The sequence below is a fragment of the Strix uralensis genome, chromosome 5, assembly GCF_047716275.1.
Source record: "Strix uralensis isolate ZFMK-TIS-50842 chromosome 5, bStrUra1, whole genome shotgun sequence".
Classification (NCBI taxonomy): domain Eukaryota; kingdom Metazoa; phylum Chordata; class Aves; order Strigiformes; family Strigidae; genus Strix; species Strix uralensis.
The window spans coordinates 79,404,498-79,422,083 of NC_133976.1; the positions used below are offsets into that span (position 1 = coordinate 79,404,498).

The following is a 17,586-nucleotide window of genomic DNA, read 5'->3' on the forward strand; positions in this document are numbered from 1 at the left end:
TAACTCTCACTCCAGCCTCCCTCTCCAGCCATAAGCACACAAAACTGGTGGTCATTTATTCATATATTTAGCAAATACTTAGTTTTCTAAAATCAGTTAATTATACAACATGTTGCATCTCAAACTATCACATACTGCAAAACATAGCATATGGATGCACTGAAGTGGTTTCAGTATCAGCTATCAGGACGAGTTAATTTGAACTTCCCTGAAGGGTCAGGAATAAACCAGGTTTCCCAGAGATCAGTGTGAACACTGGGATAGTCCCAAGGCTTGTATCTCCCATTCCAATGAAGTAATTTAGCTTCTTGAAGAAAATGCTCAGAGTAACGGCTGTCGGGACTCCAACCTGCATGGGTAGATTTAAAAAAAAAAAAAAAAAATTAAATCAGTTTTTAATAATGGAAGAAACTATGGAGTGAGATAAGTTCAGGTGTGGGGTTTTTTTTAAGAAATCTAATTAGTATGGTTTCACAATAGACAACCAGTTGTATGATAGAGTAGTTTTTTTCAGCTTCATGCCTCTAACGCAGCAGCAAAAAAATCAGCGAGTTTCCTCTCAACACTTTTAACATCTTGGCATAGCTGGGGTTAAAAAAAAAAAAAAAATCCTCTTATAGTTCATTTTACTATACCAGCTAAGCCATTACCTTTTCCCCAGGATAATTCACCATTCCCAGGTGAAAGGTAACTACATCCTGCTGAATAGACAAACACTGCCAGGCATCCCATCTTCTTCCACTGTGCCTACTAAAAGAGTGTCTCAGTTTTTCAGTCTCTCAGGATATTGAGATGTTTCATATATTGTTTCCATAGTTTATGACAATACAGGTCAAACATGTAACTACCTTTGTCCTTGGTATTTGTTTTTTTCCTTTTTTTTTTAATCCAATTTAATGACTGTTAGGGTTTCAGGGGGGTTTTTTTGAGGGGGTGCAACTATTTTGTTTGCTTGCCCTGTTAAGGTATTTGTGTCGTGACACCCATGAGGAACCCCCACGTTCTGCCCTACCCTGAAGAAAGCAGGACTAAAGAGTGTTGGGGGAGGCAGGGATTACGTACTGCAGATCTGTGGTATAAAGTAATGAATGCATCGTGGAAAAGTAGGATAAGGTTCTATATTGGAGTCTTACAAACCGCTCACTTTATTTCATTACAGCTGCAAATGGTGGGAAGTTGAACTTACCAAGATGCCTTATGTGCCACATAGGATTAATAGTGGAATACTTTCCATGAAATACAATCAGCATGGGAGAGGTTGCCACACCTCCCCCAAGGGTGCTGCTGTAGAGGTTTTCCCTGCAAAAAGGAGAAAAAAAAAAAAAAAAAGATTATCAAAACATCAATCAAAGAATTTTAGTACAAAAGGCAGAAGATTAAAAAGAAGTATTCTGGCAAAATTCAAAATCATTTTGAACAGACCAATTTTCAGCATACTCCTTCCTAACGACGTTAATTGCTTGTATTTGCAACTCCAATTCCTGTTGGATAAATCATTGCTACCAAGCAAAATGGGAGTCAGACCCAACATGATGCCAGTTACTTCTACACACTGCTGATAGTCTGCAAGGCCGACAGTCTAGAGTAGAAGGAAAGCTGTTAACATAAAGGAATCAAACAATCTAGCCTGGTGTCTTAAGAAAATATACATGTTTCCAGGTGTTTCATTCCCTCTTTCTTCCCCTTTCCTCCCTCCCCCAGCTTTTAGACCCATAAATTAACTTCAAATCAGATTTTGACATTCTAGTTAGTACAAACTAACATCTAAAGGATATCCATTTCCTATGAATTTTGTGATAAATCCAGGGCTAGATAAAGCCAAATCACTGTAAGGGGAGGCATTAGGAGGTAGCAGCCACAGTCTGGCCACAGTGTGCTTGAGGCCTGGCCGGCCAGTCAGCACAGGGGCGAAGCCACCCCTGCAGTGGGACACACAGTGGTGCCACCCACCCACCCAGCCCCACAGGAGGAAACCTGGGAAGTACCAGGGGATACTTAGAGGCCACAGAACAAAAAAATCATCACCTCCCTCAAAAATGGGTTTCAACTACTAAGCAATTTATTTCACTGTCATTTCAAAATCCACCTAAAAGGAACACGAATGTGTTATTAAGGTATAAAATCAACTTTATAGATAAAATTTGCAGTAATATTCATGGAGTTTTTTCAAACTCTGGAAGCACAGAAATAGCTTGTCAGGATATGTTACATAAGCAGAGCAAGAGAAAGACATTTGGCTTTTCATTTGTTCACATGCTTATCATTTGTGTCTCTCCTCTGTTCATTTCTGAAATTAACAAGTAAAGGACATAGTCCAATAGCACAAGCTATTCAGTTTCAGTTTAGCCTTACTAAATTTAAACTTAACCCTCTGCAGAGAAGGAAAATAAATGACAAGTTTGCAACATTTTTAATGTTAGTGAACTAGCATAAAAAATGAACAGTGTTGTTTCACTGTCATGACTTATTCATGGTCAATACCAAAAAGGTACCTTTCATGTCAAATTTCATTCATCTATAGTAAGTGTTTTCTATTGGTATTTAAGAAATATGGTGTCCAGTTACAGTTTGGCTGACATTACAATAGGAGACACCCCACACAAACAAGGAAACATTCCTCCTTCTTTAAGGCAGCCTCAGGAAGGGAAGATCATAAGTGGCTTGATCCCAAGTGATGCTGGTCACCCAGAACAAGAACCACGTGTTCTCAGTGTCCCTCAGGATTAAGTGTGGTTTGCAATTAAACACAGGAGTAAAACTCCAGGTGGCCGTTTCCTGGTACACAATTGGTCAGATTTGATGGAAATAATGGAAGGTGAGTGACTTCACTTGATGAGGTCTCAAAGAAAGACTGTTTGGAGTTAAAAAATTTGTAAGAGCTTTTAAAAGAGAAAATAAAAATGTAAACTGAGTATTAGAAGTAAAGCACAAAGCTAGATTTCTACACATACTCCACATTTCTTTGCATCCACTTTTCCAACTGCTTTGTAATCCGTTGATGTTTCCATTCAGTCATGTTAGCAACAATTACTCCAGGATTAAAGGAGCAGGTGCTGGGGCTGATGCCAAGATCTCTGATCGCTTGCTTTCTGTAGTCCAGGAATCCCATGTACGTGTTCTAAGAAATAAAAAAAGTATGTTTATCCCCTATGATTCTCTATAAAGGTAAGTGTAAATGCACCTCTCTACCACATACATGGAGACTAAATACACGCTCCCAAAGCTGAGTTTGTAGATGATGGTTGAAGGCAGGATACTTCCAGCCACTGAATTACTTTTTTCACAGTATTGTTTCATGGGAGTGTGATGAGGCTCTGCTCTCACCACATGTTTGCCTTTCTGTAGCTTACTCTAAATGATGTAGCATTACTCGTACAGCAGTAATGCCAGAGGGACTCACTGACAATTCTGGGGAACTCAGCTCAGGAATTAGCATTTAAACTTGTTTTCCTAAGTTTCATATGCAATTTGATGACTACAAATATATATTCTGTCTTCATTCGATGTTCCATAAGTGCTCATGATCTACTGATGGCAAAACATCAAACATAATTTAGCAGAATCCAAAGAACAAGAGATTTAAATTATCACAGGAAAGAACTCTGCATAGCATTACAGAGTTACTACAAAAAGAAGTTCTTAATTACCTGTAAAACTATTACAAAACTACCAAAAAAATAAAAACATAACTCACTTAGGGGAAAATGTATAAAATCATCTTACATTTGTGGGTAAATACATTCATTATTAGAATTCCAAAATGGCATCTTACCTGCATCCCTACACTTCTAACCATTTCATGTGTAGAAGGCAGATCACAGTCATCTGAAAAAGCTGCAGCATGTCCAGGAGCTAACTTAGTGTCGTAGAGTTCCTGGATGTCACCTGATCACAGGAAAGTCAAAAGCATAAGAAGAAACCTACTGCACTGCTACAGAGTTGATAGAATAACTTCTGTTCTCATATATGTTACTTACAAACATACCGATTTGAGGGGATAGCACAGATTAAATGAAGGCTGAATTTTGTAATACGGGACGATTTTCAAATTTGAGTCCTGTACCTGGATGTCTAAGGTCTAATCTTTAGGTGTTGTCATCAGTATTCAGTACCTCCATATTCTGGTCTGAATGTCCAAGATCAGCTACAGCAGAAGCCAGTTACACTGTTAAGAAGCCTGGTTACAAAGTTCTACATTCTTAGAGCTTGCCTTTGGAGAGGGAGGGCAAAGGCAATTTTTCTGAGCTTCTTCAAGTCCCACAGAAGTGCCACTTCAATCTCTTGCCCAGATCAGGTTTTTCCTGGTGTTACCATGTTTATACCTCCTAGTAAGATACCTGGATTCCCCGCACTGACCAGCTGAAATGTGCCTGTCACACTCGACCATCCCTGCTGGTCTCACAGACCACCCGACTCCTTGCTGGTGCAGGGAAAAAATGTAACGCCTGGCATTTCACTCATCACCTGACTACCAGATGTGCCCGAACAGGTTCAGGGCAGGTGGCAGCGCTGCCACAGCAACTGAGTGAGTCTGCATCCAAACGCCCCACAGCTACCGGCTTTGCTGCTGGGCATGAGTCTGTCACAGGTAAGATGAATTCTCTTGGAAGGCCACATATGGTGCAGCAGCCTGAGGTGAGCTCATTAAAAGACTAGTAACCAAAAACATTCCCCATACTGCAGACACTGGAAGTACTATTTCTGAAATAAGAAGAGATTATTTATTTGTCTGAACTCATCGGCTGGTTGGAAAACTTGGTTTTCCCACCAAGAAATAGAATTTTAATTAATTGGACATTCAGTTGTTGAAGGTCAACATGCCTTGCTAAGTATTTTCTCCTGATTCTAAATAGCTTCTGCTTTTTCAAGAGGAAAGCAGAAAAAGAAAAAAAAAAAAGAAACAATTCTGGCTGACACCCTGAGTTCAGTATGTTTCATTCTCACTGCTTTGCAGAAAGCAATGACCAACAAATAAGTGATCCCAAAGTTAAGCCCCAAAAACCCCATTCACTCCTTACCCTGTCAGAAGTCTCACTCCCACTGCAGAGACACCTGACAGAGAACAGTCTCACCTCACAGCAAAAAGGTTTCAGTTTGGGGGGTTTTTTGTACTGCTAGTGTTCTGCCCGGCCAACCAGCTGAATCAGCTTATTCTGCAGCTGCACAAGTGTAACTGTGACACAAGTAACAGGAGCTGCCCGGGGACAGGAGAGGCCACTTCTGTCAGCAGCAGCCTACCATGAGCTGTAATGTGAAACGGCACCTTTACCTCGCGGCTCCAGAAACGCTATCAGCTGACATAAACTGACACCCCAATGTCAGAGAAAGCCCTAACGCCTCTCTTCTCCTGGCCACACTGCCTTGACTCCTACCAGGGAACTAATGCAGGCTGAAAGTAATCACATTTCTGGTGAACGCCTGCGCAGGTGCAAGGAGGGATGCAGGGGAAGAGGTGGGCTCAGCTTAAAGTGCTCATGAAACTGAAGCTCATGTAAATGAAGACTTGAAGAACCTTTCAAAGAGTTAAATATTGCTGTTTCCCATTGATGACAGAACAACAAAACCAAAAAGCAGAGATAACCATTGGAAACACACATTGAAGAACAGTGATACAAAGTCTACTGCAAATCAAATGTGACAGGCAGAGCAGATTAATTGTATTTTACATTTCAGATTTATCATATCATATTTATTTCATCTAATAGCAGTCCCTTTAAGTGCAGATATTCTGAAATCTGCCACTAAAGAGGCAAAACTATAAAAAGGTGCAGAGAAACAGTAGAGAATAAAATTATACCTTTGTCATGTGTAAATTCACTGATCTTAATGTTCTTACAGCAAAGATTAATTATGGTCAAAAAACTTATTATAGTTATACTCAGTCCTTTCCAAAGGAAAATTTCACTAGAACATCCCTTTAACGTTGAACAAGGATAGGTCAAATGGTTTTGTTGTCCCCGTGTACTGGACCTGGCTAGGATAGAGTTAACTTTCTTCACGGTGCTGGGGTTTAGATTTTTGATCAAAACAGTACTGATAGCACACTAATGTTCTAGCTTTTGCTGAACAGTGGCTGCACAGCATCAAGGCCTTCTCTGTTTCTCACTCTGCCCCCCAGGGAATAGATTAGGGGGTGCACAAAAGGCTGGGAGGGGATGCAACTGGGCAGATGGCTGAACTGACCAAAGAGATACTCCATGCCACATAAAGTCACTCCCAGCTATAAAAGGGGAAGAAGGGGTGTCTGGGGGGCGTTAGCCAACTTTTGCGGGGAAACTGGCTGGGCATCGGTCTACCCACTGGAAGTGATGAGTGATTGCCTGTGCATTACTTGTTTTGTTTTCTTCTCTCTTCTTCCATCTACCCTTCACTTATTAAACAATTATTTGTTTGTTTGTTTATCCTGACCCTCAAGTTTTCTTGCTTTTATTCTTCCTTTCCTCTTCCTCCATCCCCCTGGGGGGGGGGATGGGGGAAAGTGAGTGAGCAGCTGTATGGTGCTTAGCTGCCCACCAGGATTAAACCACAACATTCTGATTTAAAAAGTGTTACAAAATAACAAGAAAACAATATGATAAACAAGGAAGGACAACAACTCTACAGAGGAAAAAAAATATACTGGGAATCAGAAGAGAAAAAAACCCATAAATTAATCTTTAAAAAAATAATTGTGTAATTAGATTTCTTTGTATGAAAAGGGAGATTTTTCAGGATTTTAATGTCTTCTCACTGCTCCCATTTGTCTAGAAACTCTGAAATCTTTGATCATGATTCTGCAAATTGCTATGGCTTCTGAGCTGAAGATGCTCAAAATCATATTTTGAGTGTTTACACTTTTAACCCTCTTATTTGAGTAAATTCCTCTTGCTCTCAAGAACAGCAATTCTGGATAAGGAACTGGTAGTATGTGTGGGAATTCAAATTCTAGCAGGAAATGCATGTCACATTACTTCACAATAAATATTGCAGCATCCAAGTGAAATCCATTATATCTTTCAGCAATTGACCAGATTCAATGAAAAGGAAACTCATACATACAATTTTGATCAAAATCAACTATTCAAAAGATACATGGAGAGTTCTTCTTCAGACTTTCCTTTAAATAAACAAACATTATTTGTAGTTTTCTGGAGTGCAACACTCCTAGCAGTTGCCTCAGTTTCCATTATATCTCATATTTCCAAACGACTGTAAAAGCTGCAATAACTTTTGAGTTTAATTCTGCTAAAAACTGCTTTTTGGATGACAGCTTACCTTGAACAATGATATCATCATCCAAATATATTACTTTCTCATGTTTCTGGATAAGCAAAGGAAGATAAAATCGAACGAAGTTCAGCTATTAAACAGAAAAAAAAGGTAAAGACTATATGGTAAAGCTGTTTAATGTAGTAGTCTCATGCTTCTGTCTCTATTAACAATCAGTTTTAATTTCTCTCTTCACCGAGCACTAGCTTCCTCCCCCCCATCTACTAGTATCTTTAATCCATTATTATTTTTTCCTATATTATTTACTACGGCCCTTATCAAGCAACCCCAAACAGTTGCTTCTTCACATAATCACAGAATCATTTAGGTTGGAAGGGACCTTTTGAGATCATCTTGTCCAAACCCTCTTCTCAAGCAGGCTCCACCCAAGCAGGCTGCTGGGGCCAATGCCCAGTGGGGTTTTGAATATCTCCACAGATGGAAACTCAACAGCCTCTCTGGGCAACCTGCTCCAGTGTTTGACCACCCTCACCATAAAAAAACAACAAAAAAAATTTTCCTTGTGCCCAGAGGAAATTTCATATATTTTAATTTGTGCCCATTGCCTCTTGTCCCTCCCCTCAGGTATTTATGCACACTGATAAGATCCTCCTGATCCTTCTCTTCTCCAGGCTGAACAGCCCCAGCTCTCTCAGCCTCTCCTCATATAAAAGATGCTCCAGTCCCTTAATCACCTTTGCAGCCCTGTGTTGGACTCGGCCCAGTAAGTCCATATCTTTCTTGTACTGGGGAGCTCAGAACTAAACGCAGTACTCCAGATGCAGCCTCACCAGTGTCGAGTAAAGAGGAAGGATCACCTTCCTGGACCTGCTGGCAATGCTCTTCCCAATGCATTTTTACAGCACACATCGTACAAAAGACTTCAAATTTAACAGTGTCATCATTCCACTCTATAGGAATGATTTGCCTGGTGGCACAGAAGCAGGATAACAACTTCTACAATAGCAACGAAGAACACAGCAGAGGGAAAGGAGACTGAGAACGTAAGACCAGCCATACCAATTTGGACCATTTTACCCAGCACCTGCTTTCAGAGTGGTTCTAAGCAGATGCTCAGTGAAAAATAAGAATAGAGCAAGCATACATAAAAGCTGCTCCAAGTATTCTCCTAGCTTTCAGCTATTTTCAGCTCAACGGATTTCCTGAACCAGATGTGATCTGTCTAAATATAAATTTCAGTCCTCACTGAATCCCTGTAAATTTTTACATTCACAAGACCTTTCAGCAAGGAATTCTAGAGATTTAGTACTCATCACATGAAAAACGTGCAATGTTTCTTGTTTGTTCTGACTGTGACCCCTACTAATTTAATCTGATGTCCATTAGTACTTGCATTAGAAGAGAGACTGAGAAACCATCCCCCATCCAGTCCTTCATGCCACTCAGTTCCGTAGGCTATTGTCACGCTAGAAGCCACGTTTCCAGGCTGAACCGTTTTAACCCACTGATTCCTTGCATGAATTAGAAATGTCAAAGGCTCAGAGAAGGGCAGCAAGAATAAACATTCTGAACAGACCGAAACATTTCCAGGTGGTGCTACATCTTTTTCAGATAAGGGGACAAAGATTTCATGTAGTATGTAGGATAAGGGAAAACTATGGATTTGTATTGTGGCATAATGACATTCTCTGTTTTGATCCTTACTCCTTTCCTAATAATTTCTAACATCGGATTTGCCTTTTCTGACAGCCAGTAATACATTACTCGTTAGCCTCTGAATTAACCCTGGACATGTGCAGAATGCAGCCAACTCTCCATCACGGAGGCACACGAAACACTGTCAGATCCTTCCTCTAATAAATTATGAATACATTCTTAAAGATATGACACATACAAATTACTGAGTTTATGTCACCAAATAATGAGGTCCCAGCAAGACAGACAAGTTGCAAGGAGCTTGCCATAGGGCACTTTTCCTTCCTGAGGGCATAGCGTTTGGACCTGATGTGGTTTCTCTGGCTTACACCCTCATTGTGTAATGGAACAGAGATCTAGAATATTTTAAAATCTGTAATAAGTGTTAAAAATCCTGAAAATTTGTTACGTGGTGTTCATTTACTCACAGGCTGCAGTAGCTCAGGACGTGATGCATCTTGTCTGATTTTTCCTTTTAGTACCATAGGGTTGAATTCCACAACCTTAAATTTTATTTCTTTCAGTTTAGAATTTTCAATCCATTTTCTGTGATAAAAGAAATATTGAGTGTGCGGTAAGTACTTCCAGTATTAAATTCACAGACTCACAGGAGAATAAGAGACCTTGAAAGCTCACTCAAACTCTTCTATCTCAAGACAGAATCACTATGTCTACAGCTATTGCACATAGACATTTGTTTAACCTGCTCTTAAAAAAGACCCCAAAGCAGTGAATCAGTGTGATCAGTTAGTCATAATTCTGTAGTTTTCCAAATGAGTGCTACCAGACTCCTGCTTCACCCTGAGCCAATACAACCAGCTATTCCCACCTACATTACCTTGTCATTACCTCTACTGAATTTCATCACATTTTACAGTTCATTTTTCCAATTCATCATGATTAGTTTGTTTTCAGCTCCTGTCCTTGATATAGCTGCTGTCTCTTTTCCAGCTTCATGCCAATTGCAGATTCATTCATAAAGAACATTCTCCACTTATCTAGGTTACTGATGAACTGGATGGGAAAAACTCCCCGTGGAACTCCACACATTACATCTTTACACTTTGACACAAATTGCGGGCACACAGGATACAGAAGTGCAGTAGCCAGAGATGAGAACTGCTAAGAAATACTGCTTTAATTTTGATTCACAACTTCCTCCTCTTTTAGATAATGTTTGCAAATTTTAATACCCAAACTTGCTTTCATTACAAGCTGCTTTGGGCCTCTATTTATAACCTTTAATACACCCTCTTAGCTGGAACTAGCTTTAAACTGCAAGTTTTTCTACTCTGAAGTTTAAGACACAGTGCCAGATGAGAGGTAAGTGCAGTGCCACAAAGTGGGATTGTGACAAGTAAGTATGTATATACTCGCCTTACTACAGACTCTTTTGCAGCCCATCTACAAAAGGCAGAGAGGCACAGGTATGGGCATGGTCTGGCTATTTCACACCCCTTTATACCAGTCAGTGCCTTATGTAGGGCAAAATGATCCTTCTTCCTACATGTAGAGAACCCTGGGGATTGCTACCAATAGCACTACCTAAATAAAAAGGAGAAACACTTCTCTGAAAAGTCCTCCAAAGTCTACGCCCATGCTAAGGGGAACAATACCCTGGTCCTAACTACAGCATGAAGCAAAATAAGCCTGGTATATACCGAATATGTGGGATGGTAGTCTTCAGCCCAACTATGTAGAACAAAACATTAGCCTCTGTGTTGCTGTGGATGCTACTGATTGCTGCTATAGCTGCACCCATTCTGCCCGCAGCAGCGCAGATTACAACTGGGATTTCTTCTTCCATTTCCTCAGGACTCTCCAAATCAACTACAAGGAACAAAACTATGCATTATAATAGAAAATTAAGAATCTTTTTTATATCAGATTTGGGTCATAGGGGTGAGTATATAGTTCCATAAGCAGTGGAATCAAATCACAATCACCTCATTTCCTTACCACATCCTATACACATCCGCATCTGGCAAGGCACACAGCATGAGCTGTCACTAATCCAGAACTACATGCAGATTGACTGGACTGTTGGATGCCTCCAAACAGAATATACAACAGAGTTTTGGCTCTTCTACTCAGCACAATTCAGCCTGTCTTCCATGTAGCTGCTTATTCACATGAAACCTGAAGACATCTGAATACCTTTGAGACTTCTGCTTCTCAGTTATATTTAGTACAAATTGAACAACAGGTTCCAAAATTATCAAAGGAAAGAGGTAAATCGAAGAGATGGTGCAATGGCATGAGCTTTATTTCTTTGGGAAGCAGGCTAGAAAGGAATAGTGCAAAATTTTGTACCAGCAGGAAGTTGCTAATGATAGAAGGAAAAAAATCTAAACACTACTGAATCAGTTCACATGACTGCTAAGGAAGATTTTTATCCCTAGCACTGATTAACTTACAAACTTACATGGATATATTTACACTGATTAAAACATAACCGTTAAACCCATAACAGCCCCAACAAAAATACACTGAAAAAAAATGTTTATACCAAGACAGAATTTGTTTATCTTGGGAACAATGAGTAAGTTATTAGTATAAACATTCAACACCAGTCCAACCATATCAACCCTAGGGGGTTTCTGTCACTATAAAAATTCCAGCAAAAACTTCTGCTGTAGATTATGTCAAGATTTGATGGTCTATCTGGAATGAATAGGTAGGCCAAGAACATTCCCAAAGGGGCAAGTTGTGATCAAAGTTTATTATCACTTGACAACTCCAATACTGTTCAGCACAAATAAACATATAGTCCAGCTTCCATCTACATCAGTGACACCTGGATAAAAATTCGAATCAGAATGCCAATTCTTAGTCATTACTATCGATTTCTGACTATTTTATTCAAGTAACTCAGAAGCAAAAAATTCCACATCCCAGACCATATGCAACAGCGCGAGTAGCTCATCTACTGCAGGGCAAACAGGATTCAGTAAGACAAAAAGCACGGTTCAAATGAAGAGAGAAGGAACACAAAACAAGAACATAAATGAAACAGAAGTACAAGTCATTTACCTGCTTCATTCTTTAATGCAGATGGCACTTGGTGAACTTTGTTATACAAAATGGCACACACAGTTAAGACAAGAAGTAACAGTAAGATCTGGTTAACTGAAACAAAAGGGAGAATTTGTTAACAATCAGTACAATAACTAATCGCCCAGTATCACTGGGGTTTTTAAAACTGATTTGCAACCAGTACATATCATAATCTGTATTTTCTGTGTTTACCAAATTCTCCTTTCTCCTGTCATTTGATCAAGCTAAAAATTTTATGTTAAAAACATAACAGTATCTCTCCCCCGTTACAATCATTTCCAGCTACCTGATTTTCATGGATAATTTGCTCAGTAAATCATTATGCTCCCAATATATATGGGTTATCCATACTAGGAAATTCAGGTTTTTGAATTTTACCATTTCTCTTCTTGGCTAGTTTGTTATCTGTTTATTATCACAGGAGTTCATGAGTTTATTTTTACCTAGCCTTCTCCTTCTCTCACGCTTCCCTAATAAAACTTCAAACACAGGAGGAATTTTTTTCAATTTCAATGTTCAGATCCTCAAGGCGTATTTGAGCAAAACTCACAAAAAACCCTAGAAAAACCCAGCACGCTACCGAAACCAGAAATGTCCTGAAATACTTGAAAATACTTAAACATTTTGGCACGGTTACTTTAATTAGTAAAATCAAAACAAAGCATGCAACAGCAAAGACCTTACTGTATATTCTGATTTGCAGTTCCTACCAGACTGTCTTGCAGAAGTGTAAGTTATTCAACATAAACCAACAATGAGCTGGTACCAGGACAGTTCACTGAGTGCAACGGGGAAGGAATACATTGCCATCATCAACAGTGACTTTGACAATAGGAGTTCTTTGTATTGGACTACTTTTGTTACTTTTGCACCACCATAAAAGGTATTTAAGGTGTACGAAAGAGCAAAGGGAACAAAGTTTTGAACTATTTCAATCAAAAGGGCCAACTGGTCAGAACTAGGCATGAAAATTGAAATTGGTAAACATAAATCACCAAACCCATGCTAATTTAAATCAGCTGAGGAAACAGCCCACTGACTTCAGAGAAATTTTGCGTGCACAACTGGAGGCATGCACCACTCAATTTTCAGTCACTGACCCTGACAGCTGATGAGAACCCCAAATTTCTTGGGGCCACACCTCAGCTGTGAGTATGAACAGCATTAATATGCAGAGTTCTGTAAAAAAGCCAGGTTCAGTGCTCTAGGCACAACCCACACGAAACCAACAGCTACCTGAACTCTTAGTGGGAAATTCCAGACCCCCTAGTCTCATGCAGTAAAGCAGTGAGTAATTTTAAATTAATGGGATTTATGGCTGTACTTATCTGACTTAGTTAACAGGAAAAGGCTTATTTGTATACTTAAAAGTTAAGCATAATTTAGCAACACTAGAACTATAAATTTGCATGCAACTGTGAAAATTGCTGCATGAGAAATTGCATTTGACATTTCTCTTTTAAAATATATATTTCAAATGTTTATAATCTCTCTTACTTTTCTTTAAAAGAGCCATGTGTCCTGTTGGATGAGAACTGTGATCTGTGATAAAATAAAAATAAATTAAGAAAAGAGAGAGACAAATCATTAATACCAGCAGTGAATACTAGTTATTTATTTCAGGGACAAGATTTTGCACCATCAAATTTTACTGTTCACCTGGTAAAACTGAACTCTGTCTTTGTAAATACCTTTTCTGGAACAAATAACTACTATTCTGGGCTAGAACTATTACATATTTTAATTTAAGCTACTAATAGGTTGAAAACAACAGCATTTTAATAAATTCCATCCAATCACCTACCTCAGTAATAACTAAGATGTTTTTAGCACATTTTAAAGTAATGTGCAAAGAAGTATTAAAACACCCACTGATGCAATCTGTAAATACATTTACATTTATCGCTGATCTCACCTAAACCATAATAACAATCACAAATACTAATCTCTTGCTGGAGTATGTTCCCAAACATATGGGAATCTTACACTGGAGCAGCAGCTTTCAAACTCTCAGAAAATTTCAGAGCAATAGTGAAAATATCTTCTAACAGCAGTAGCCTTCCACGAACAGTAAGGGGGAAGTTTGTGCAATGTAGCTTGTATTTAAGCACATTAGTTGTGATGCTGAAGAAAATGAAGTAGACTTCCCTAAAACTGTACTTCTAAACCAGGCCCAAGAGTGGCCATGACTTTATGCTTGAGAGGACAAAACATAATCCCTAAAATACAGGATTATGGGAAATACAAGGGTTCAGGTGAGTTCTGGACCCAAAAATACTGTTTATGGGGGGAAAAAAACCTGCAACCCAATAGTAAAAAACAGCAGCAGAAGTTGGGGTGGGGGGGCAGGGGAGGGGAAAATGCAACTAAGTGATCTAACCTTTTTGCTATGGTAGCTGTATATAGGACAGAAACAATTTTTTCCTGTTCCCATACATACAGATATGGATACATTACAGCACAGATAAGGATATATGACAGTTTGTATGCACACATAAACATGAAGTTCATTCCAACTCCTTGAGAAGACAGACGGAACAGCAAGAATTCTTGAAACCTGAGTCACAAAACTGACCACCTCTCATTGGTTAATGCTCAAGTTCAGGCAGTATCCTAAATTAGTCCCTTTTTCAACTAACAAATTACAATAAAAATATTAAAAAAGCTAAGATGATGCTTTGTTTACAAACTACTTATACTCACACGTATTTAGGTCCCAACAGATGACTAAATTGTAGCAAGAGAGGAGTATTTCTGGAAGTCCCTACGCATCTGCAGTACTTATCTACATTCCAGCAGCCCGCTCTCTTCATGTGGCATTAATTTACACAGAGAGAAAATCAAGCTTATCGGTGAAAAAAACCCCACTGCTGAGAAAGCCCTTCTCTCACGCATTACACACAAGTATTGTCTTCTCAGCCATTAAAAAAGTTTACTTGTTTAGATAAACAGAGACAACACAAGCCCCTACACTCTTGGGAGTAACTTTCTAACCCCACTTTAGCTAGCAGTGATCTTCCACTGATCTCCACAGAGCTGCCTACTATCTTTTAATTAAGATTTGTAATGATAGTCACAAACAATATTGATGATCACTGCAAGATGAAAGTTGGATAGCCACAGCCTCGTGATATCTTCAGAAATCGTTAAATCAGCATAAACTGAACCACATTTTAAACTTTAAAATCCAAACTCAAACAGACTCTTGTACAAGTTTGAGTTCTAAAACTACAGCATTCCTAAGCCTGAGAAACACTGATTGATTACCCACTGATTTTTAAGGAAAGAGAAAAATATTTGTTCCTCTGCAAATATTTACTCAATTTTTCCTGACTGTAGCCATTAGTTCCTGGAACCTGGCAGACCCTAATTCAGTTGCCAAATCCTGTAACAAAACGAGGGGCTGTAGAAGGGAAAGCTAACAGTGACATTACTGCTCAGATATTTCCTGCATAATTAGTCTTTTTACCTCTTCAAAGCAGCACAGTATTCAGGACTCCTCTCTCCTGAAGGGCTGTAGAGCTATTTACTCGGATCCTAGATAGCCCACAGCTGTAAGCACTCTTGCCAAAGCTTCCTTGACCATCATCCTCCTTTGAAGTCCCCCGCACAAGGGCCTTACAGGGCACAGTAACAGTTTTAAGATTCAATTCCTTTTTCAAGCTCTTCAGAGTTTACTTTGGAGTTGTGCTGGTTTTCTTTTCTCTGCTGCTGAGGAATAGCAGAGAGTCCAGACGCCGCACTGGAGGAATGAGAGCCCATAAACCACTTCCAGATGTGCAGAACGATGATGCAGCCCCAGATCTGGCAAACTTGCCTCAGAGCTTCAGCGAGCAGATTGCAAACAAATCCCATAAGACAAAAAGTCTTAAGGGGGTGGGGGAAAGGAAAGGAAACAAACCCTTCCAGAAGTTACTTCAACAGTCTAGTTGCAGGTTAGGTTTCTAGTCATTATTTACAGTAAATGTGAACAGATAACTAGTGTGCAAGAGCCAAACAACAACATGCCAAACTGAAAGCCAAAGTTTTTCCAATGTCTGTTTGCAGAGTTCCTGCAAGTCAAAAGCTAAGGGAAACTTGCAAAATTCAACTCTGAAGATGCATTTTGACTTGAATAATTTCTGAATCTTTGAGCAGTTAAGAGAATCTGAATCCACAGGTTTGATTTAGATTCAAAGGGACCTTAGATTAAGGTAACCAGCACATGTTGATACTCTGCCTCCTAAACTCTTCTGGAATGCTTTTGCAGTTTTATTTCTACACCACTTCTTTTATTCAGATTCTGTCCCTTCCTTCTAGGGGCCTCCCTTCTATATGATAAAACAAGACTTTAATGAGTACTGAATGCAATAAGGATAATAATCTTCAATTCTAAACTATTTTTCATATTTTTAACAGGAGGCCGTGCAAAATTTATGAGGAGTATTCGGTCAAGGTTTTAAAAATCTGAAGTGTTTTAAGATTGTTGTTCCATTTGCAGGAACTGAAAATGGGGGTTTTCAACTGTATGTCTCAAATATGCGAGAACTGTATTATTTGTGTCTGATTTTGTACAGAAATCCATCTTTTGCAGAGCTGCTTGAAGTAAAAATAAATTAAGAGCTAGAAATACAGTTATGTGCTTCATGTAGATGGCCAAAACCATTACTACTTTTTCTGTACTGTGTGGGGGGGTTTAAGCTGTATTAAGCTCGTGGCCATCAAAATCCACCCTTTTTTTTTGATCTCCCTTCCACTTCTCTGTGAATCCTGAACAGATCTAAGTAGCACACAGCTGTATGAGCCCACAGCATTGGGACCATCTGCTTGCACCTCGCAGCAACCCCTGCATTACTGGCAACCCAGTAACACCTTCTCTGGATTTCCCTCAGCCTCACGTGTTTATATTCTCACTTAACAGCCCCCTCACACAGGAAAAGAGAGCAGCTTGTCCTGCAAAATGAGATCGGGTTTACTCAGATCATCTGCTGTTAACCGCAGAACTGAAACCTTGGTTGTTCATCTCAACCTTCAGTGTTTCAACAGCAACTCCTTTCTCAGATGCATACCTCGTCTACCACTTAGCAAGTTAAAAAAAACCTACAACCTGCTACACATTTCTGAGGCTTTGAGCGCAGAGCTGGCTGCCCTGAACAGCACACCCCACATCCGCGGTGACCCCAGCACCCCGGGCTGGCCGGCAGCAGCCCCACAGGCGGGGCGCCGCCGACAGGCGCCCTTGACAGGACTCCCGCCGAAGCAAGGCCGAGACCGGGGGCTGCCGAGGGGCGGAGGGAGCCGTGCAGAGAGCGGCCTGTCCCGGAGGCGGCCGTGGCACGGCCCAGGGGGTGCGCTGGTGCCACAGAGAAGGCGGCCTCCTAGTCCCCGCCCTGGCCGGGGACAAGACGCAGCTCCCCGACCGCGCCTCGCCGCCGGCCCCCGTCACCGAGGGGGAGCAGCCAGCACCCAGCAGGCGACCGCCGCCTTCCCCGGCCGCGGCGCGGAGGAGACCGGCGGCCGGAGCTCCCCCCTCAGGGACAGAGTAACCGACACCCGACACTGCCGGGCGCCCGCCCCGCCGCCGTCACGTGACCCGCGGCGGCGCCCCGCCGCCCCCCGCCGGCCTGCCCCGGCCGCGCGGTGCAT

General features: G+C 40.5%; 1 protein-coding gene across 1 annotated transcript; it reads right to left on the reverse strand.

Moving 5' to 3' along the window:
- Positions 1–50: 50 nt before the first annotated feature.
- GLT8D2 (glycosyltransferase 8 domain containing 2) lies at positions 51–15,549 on the reverse strand. The gene is made up of 10 exons (XM_074871878.1): positions 15,431–15,549; positions 13,459–13,503; positions 11,938–12,033; positions 10,566–10,734; positions 9,333–9,450; positions 7,255–7,339; positions 3,773–3,885; positions 2,952–3,118; positions 1,187–1,299; positions 51–349 (listed from the first exon to the last, which is right to left on the reverse strand). Exons 2-10 carry the CDS (start codon positions 13,475–13,477, stop codon positions 177–179), a joined length of 1,053 nt encoding a protein of 350 aa, XP_074727979.1. The 5' UTR covers positions 13,478–13,503; positions 15,431–15,549; the 3' UTR covers positions 51–176.
- Between the last annotated feature and the right edge of the window lie 2,037 nt (positions 15,550–17,586).

Excerpts from the sequence above, each read along its gene's own strand:
- GLT8D2 (XM_074871878.1), bottom strand. Across the intron at positions 3,886-7,254 it reads TGATGATATCATTGTTCAAG|GTGACATCCAGGAACTCTAC; the intron begins GTAAGCTGTCAT and ends TCCTGTGATCAG. Across the intron at positions 350-1,186 it reads GTGGCACATAAGGCATCTTG|GTTGGAGTCCCGACAGCCGT; the intron begins GTAAGTTCAACT and ends CTACCCATGCAG.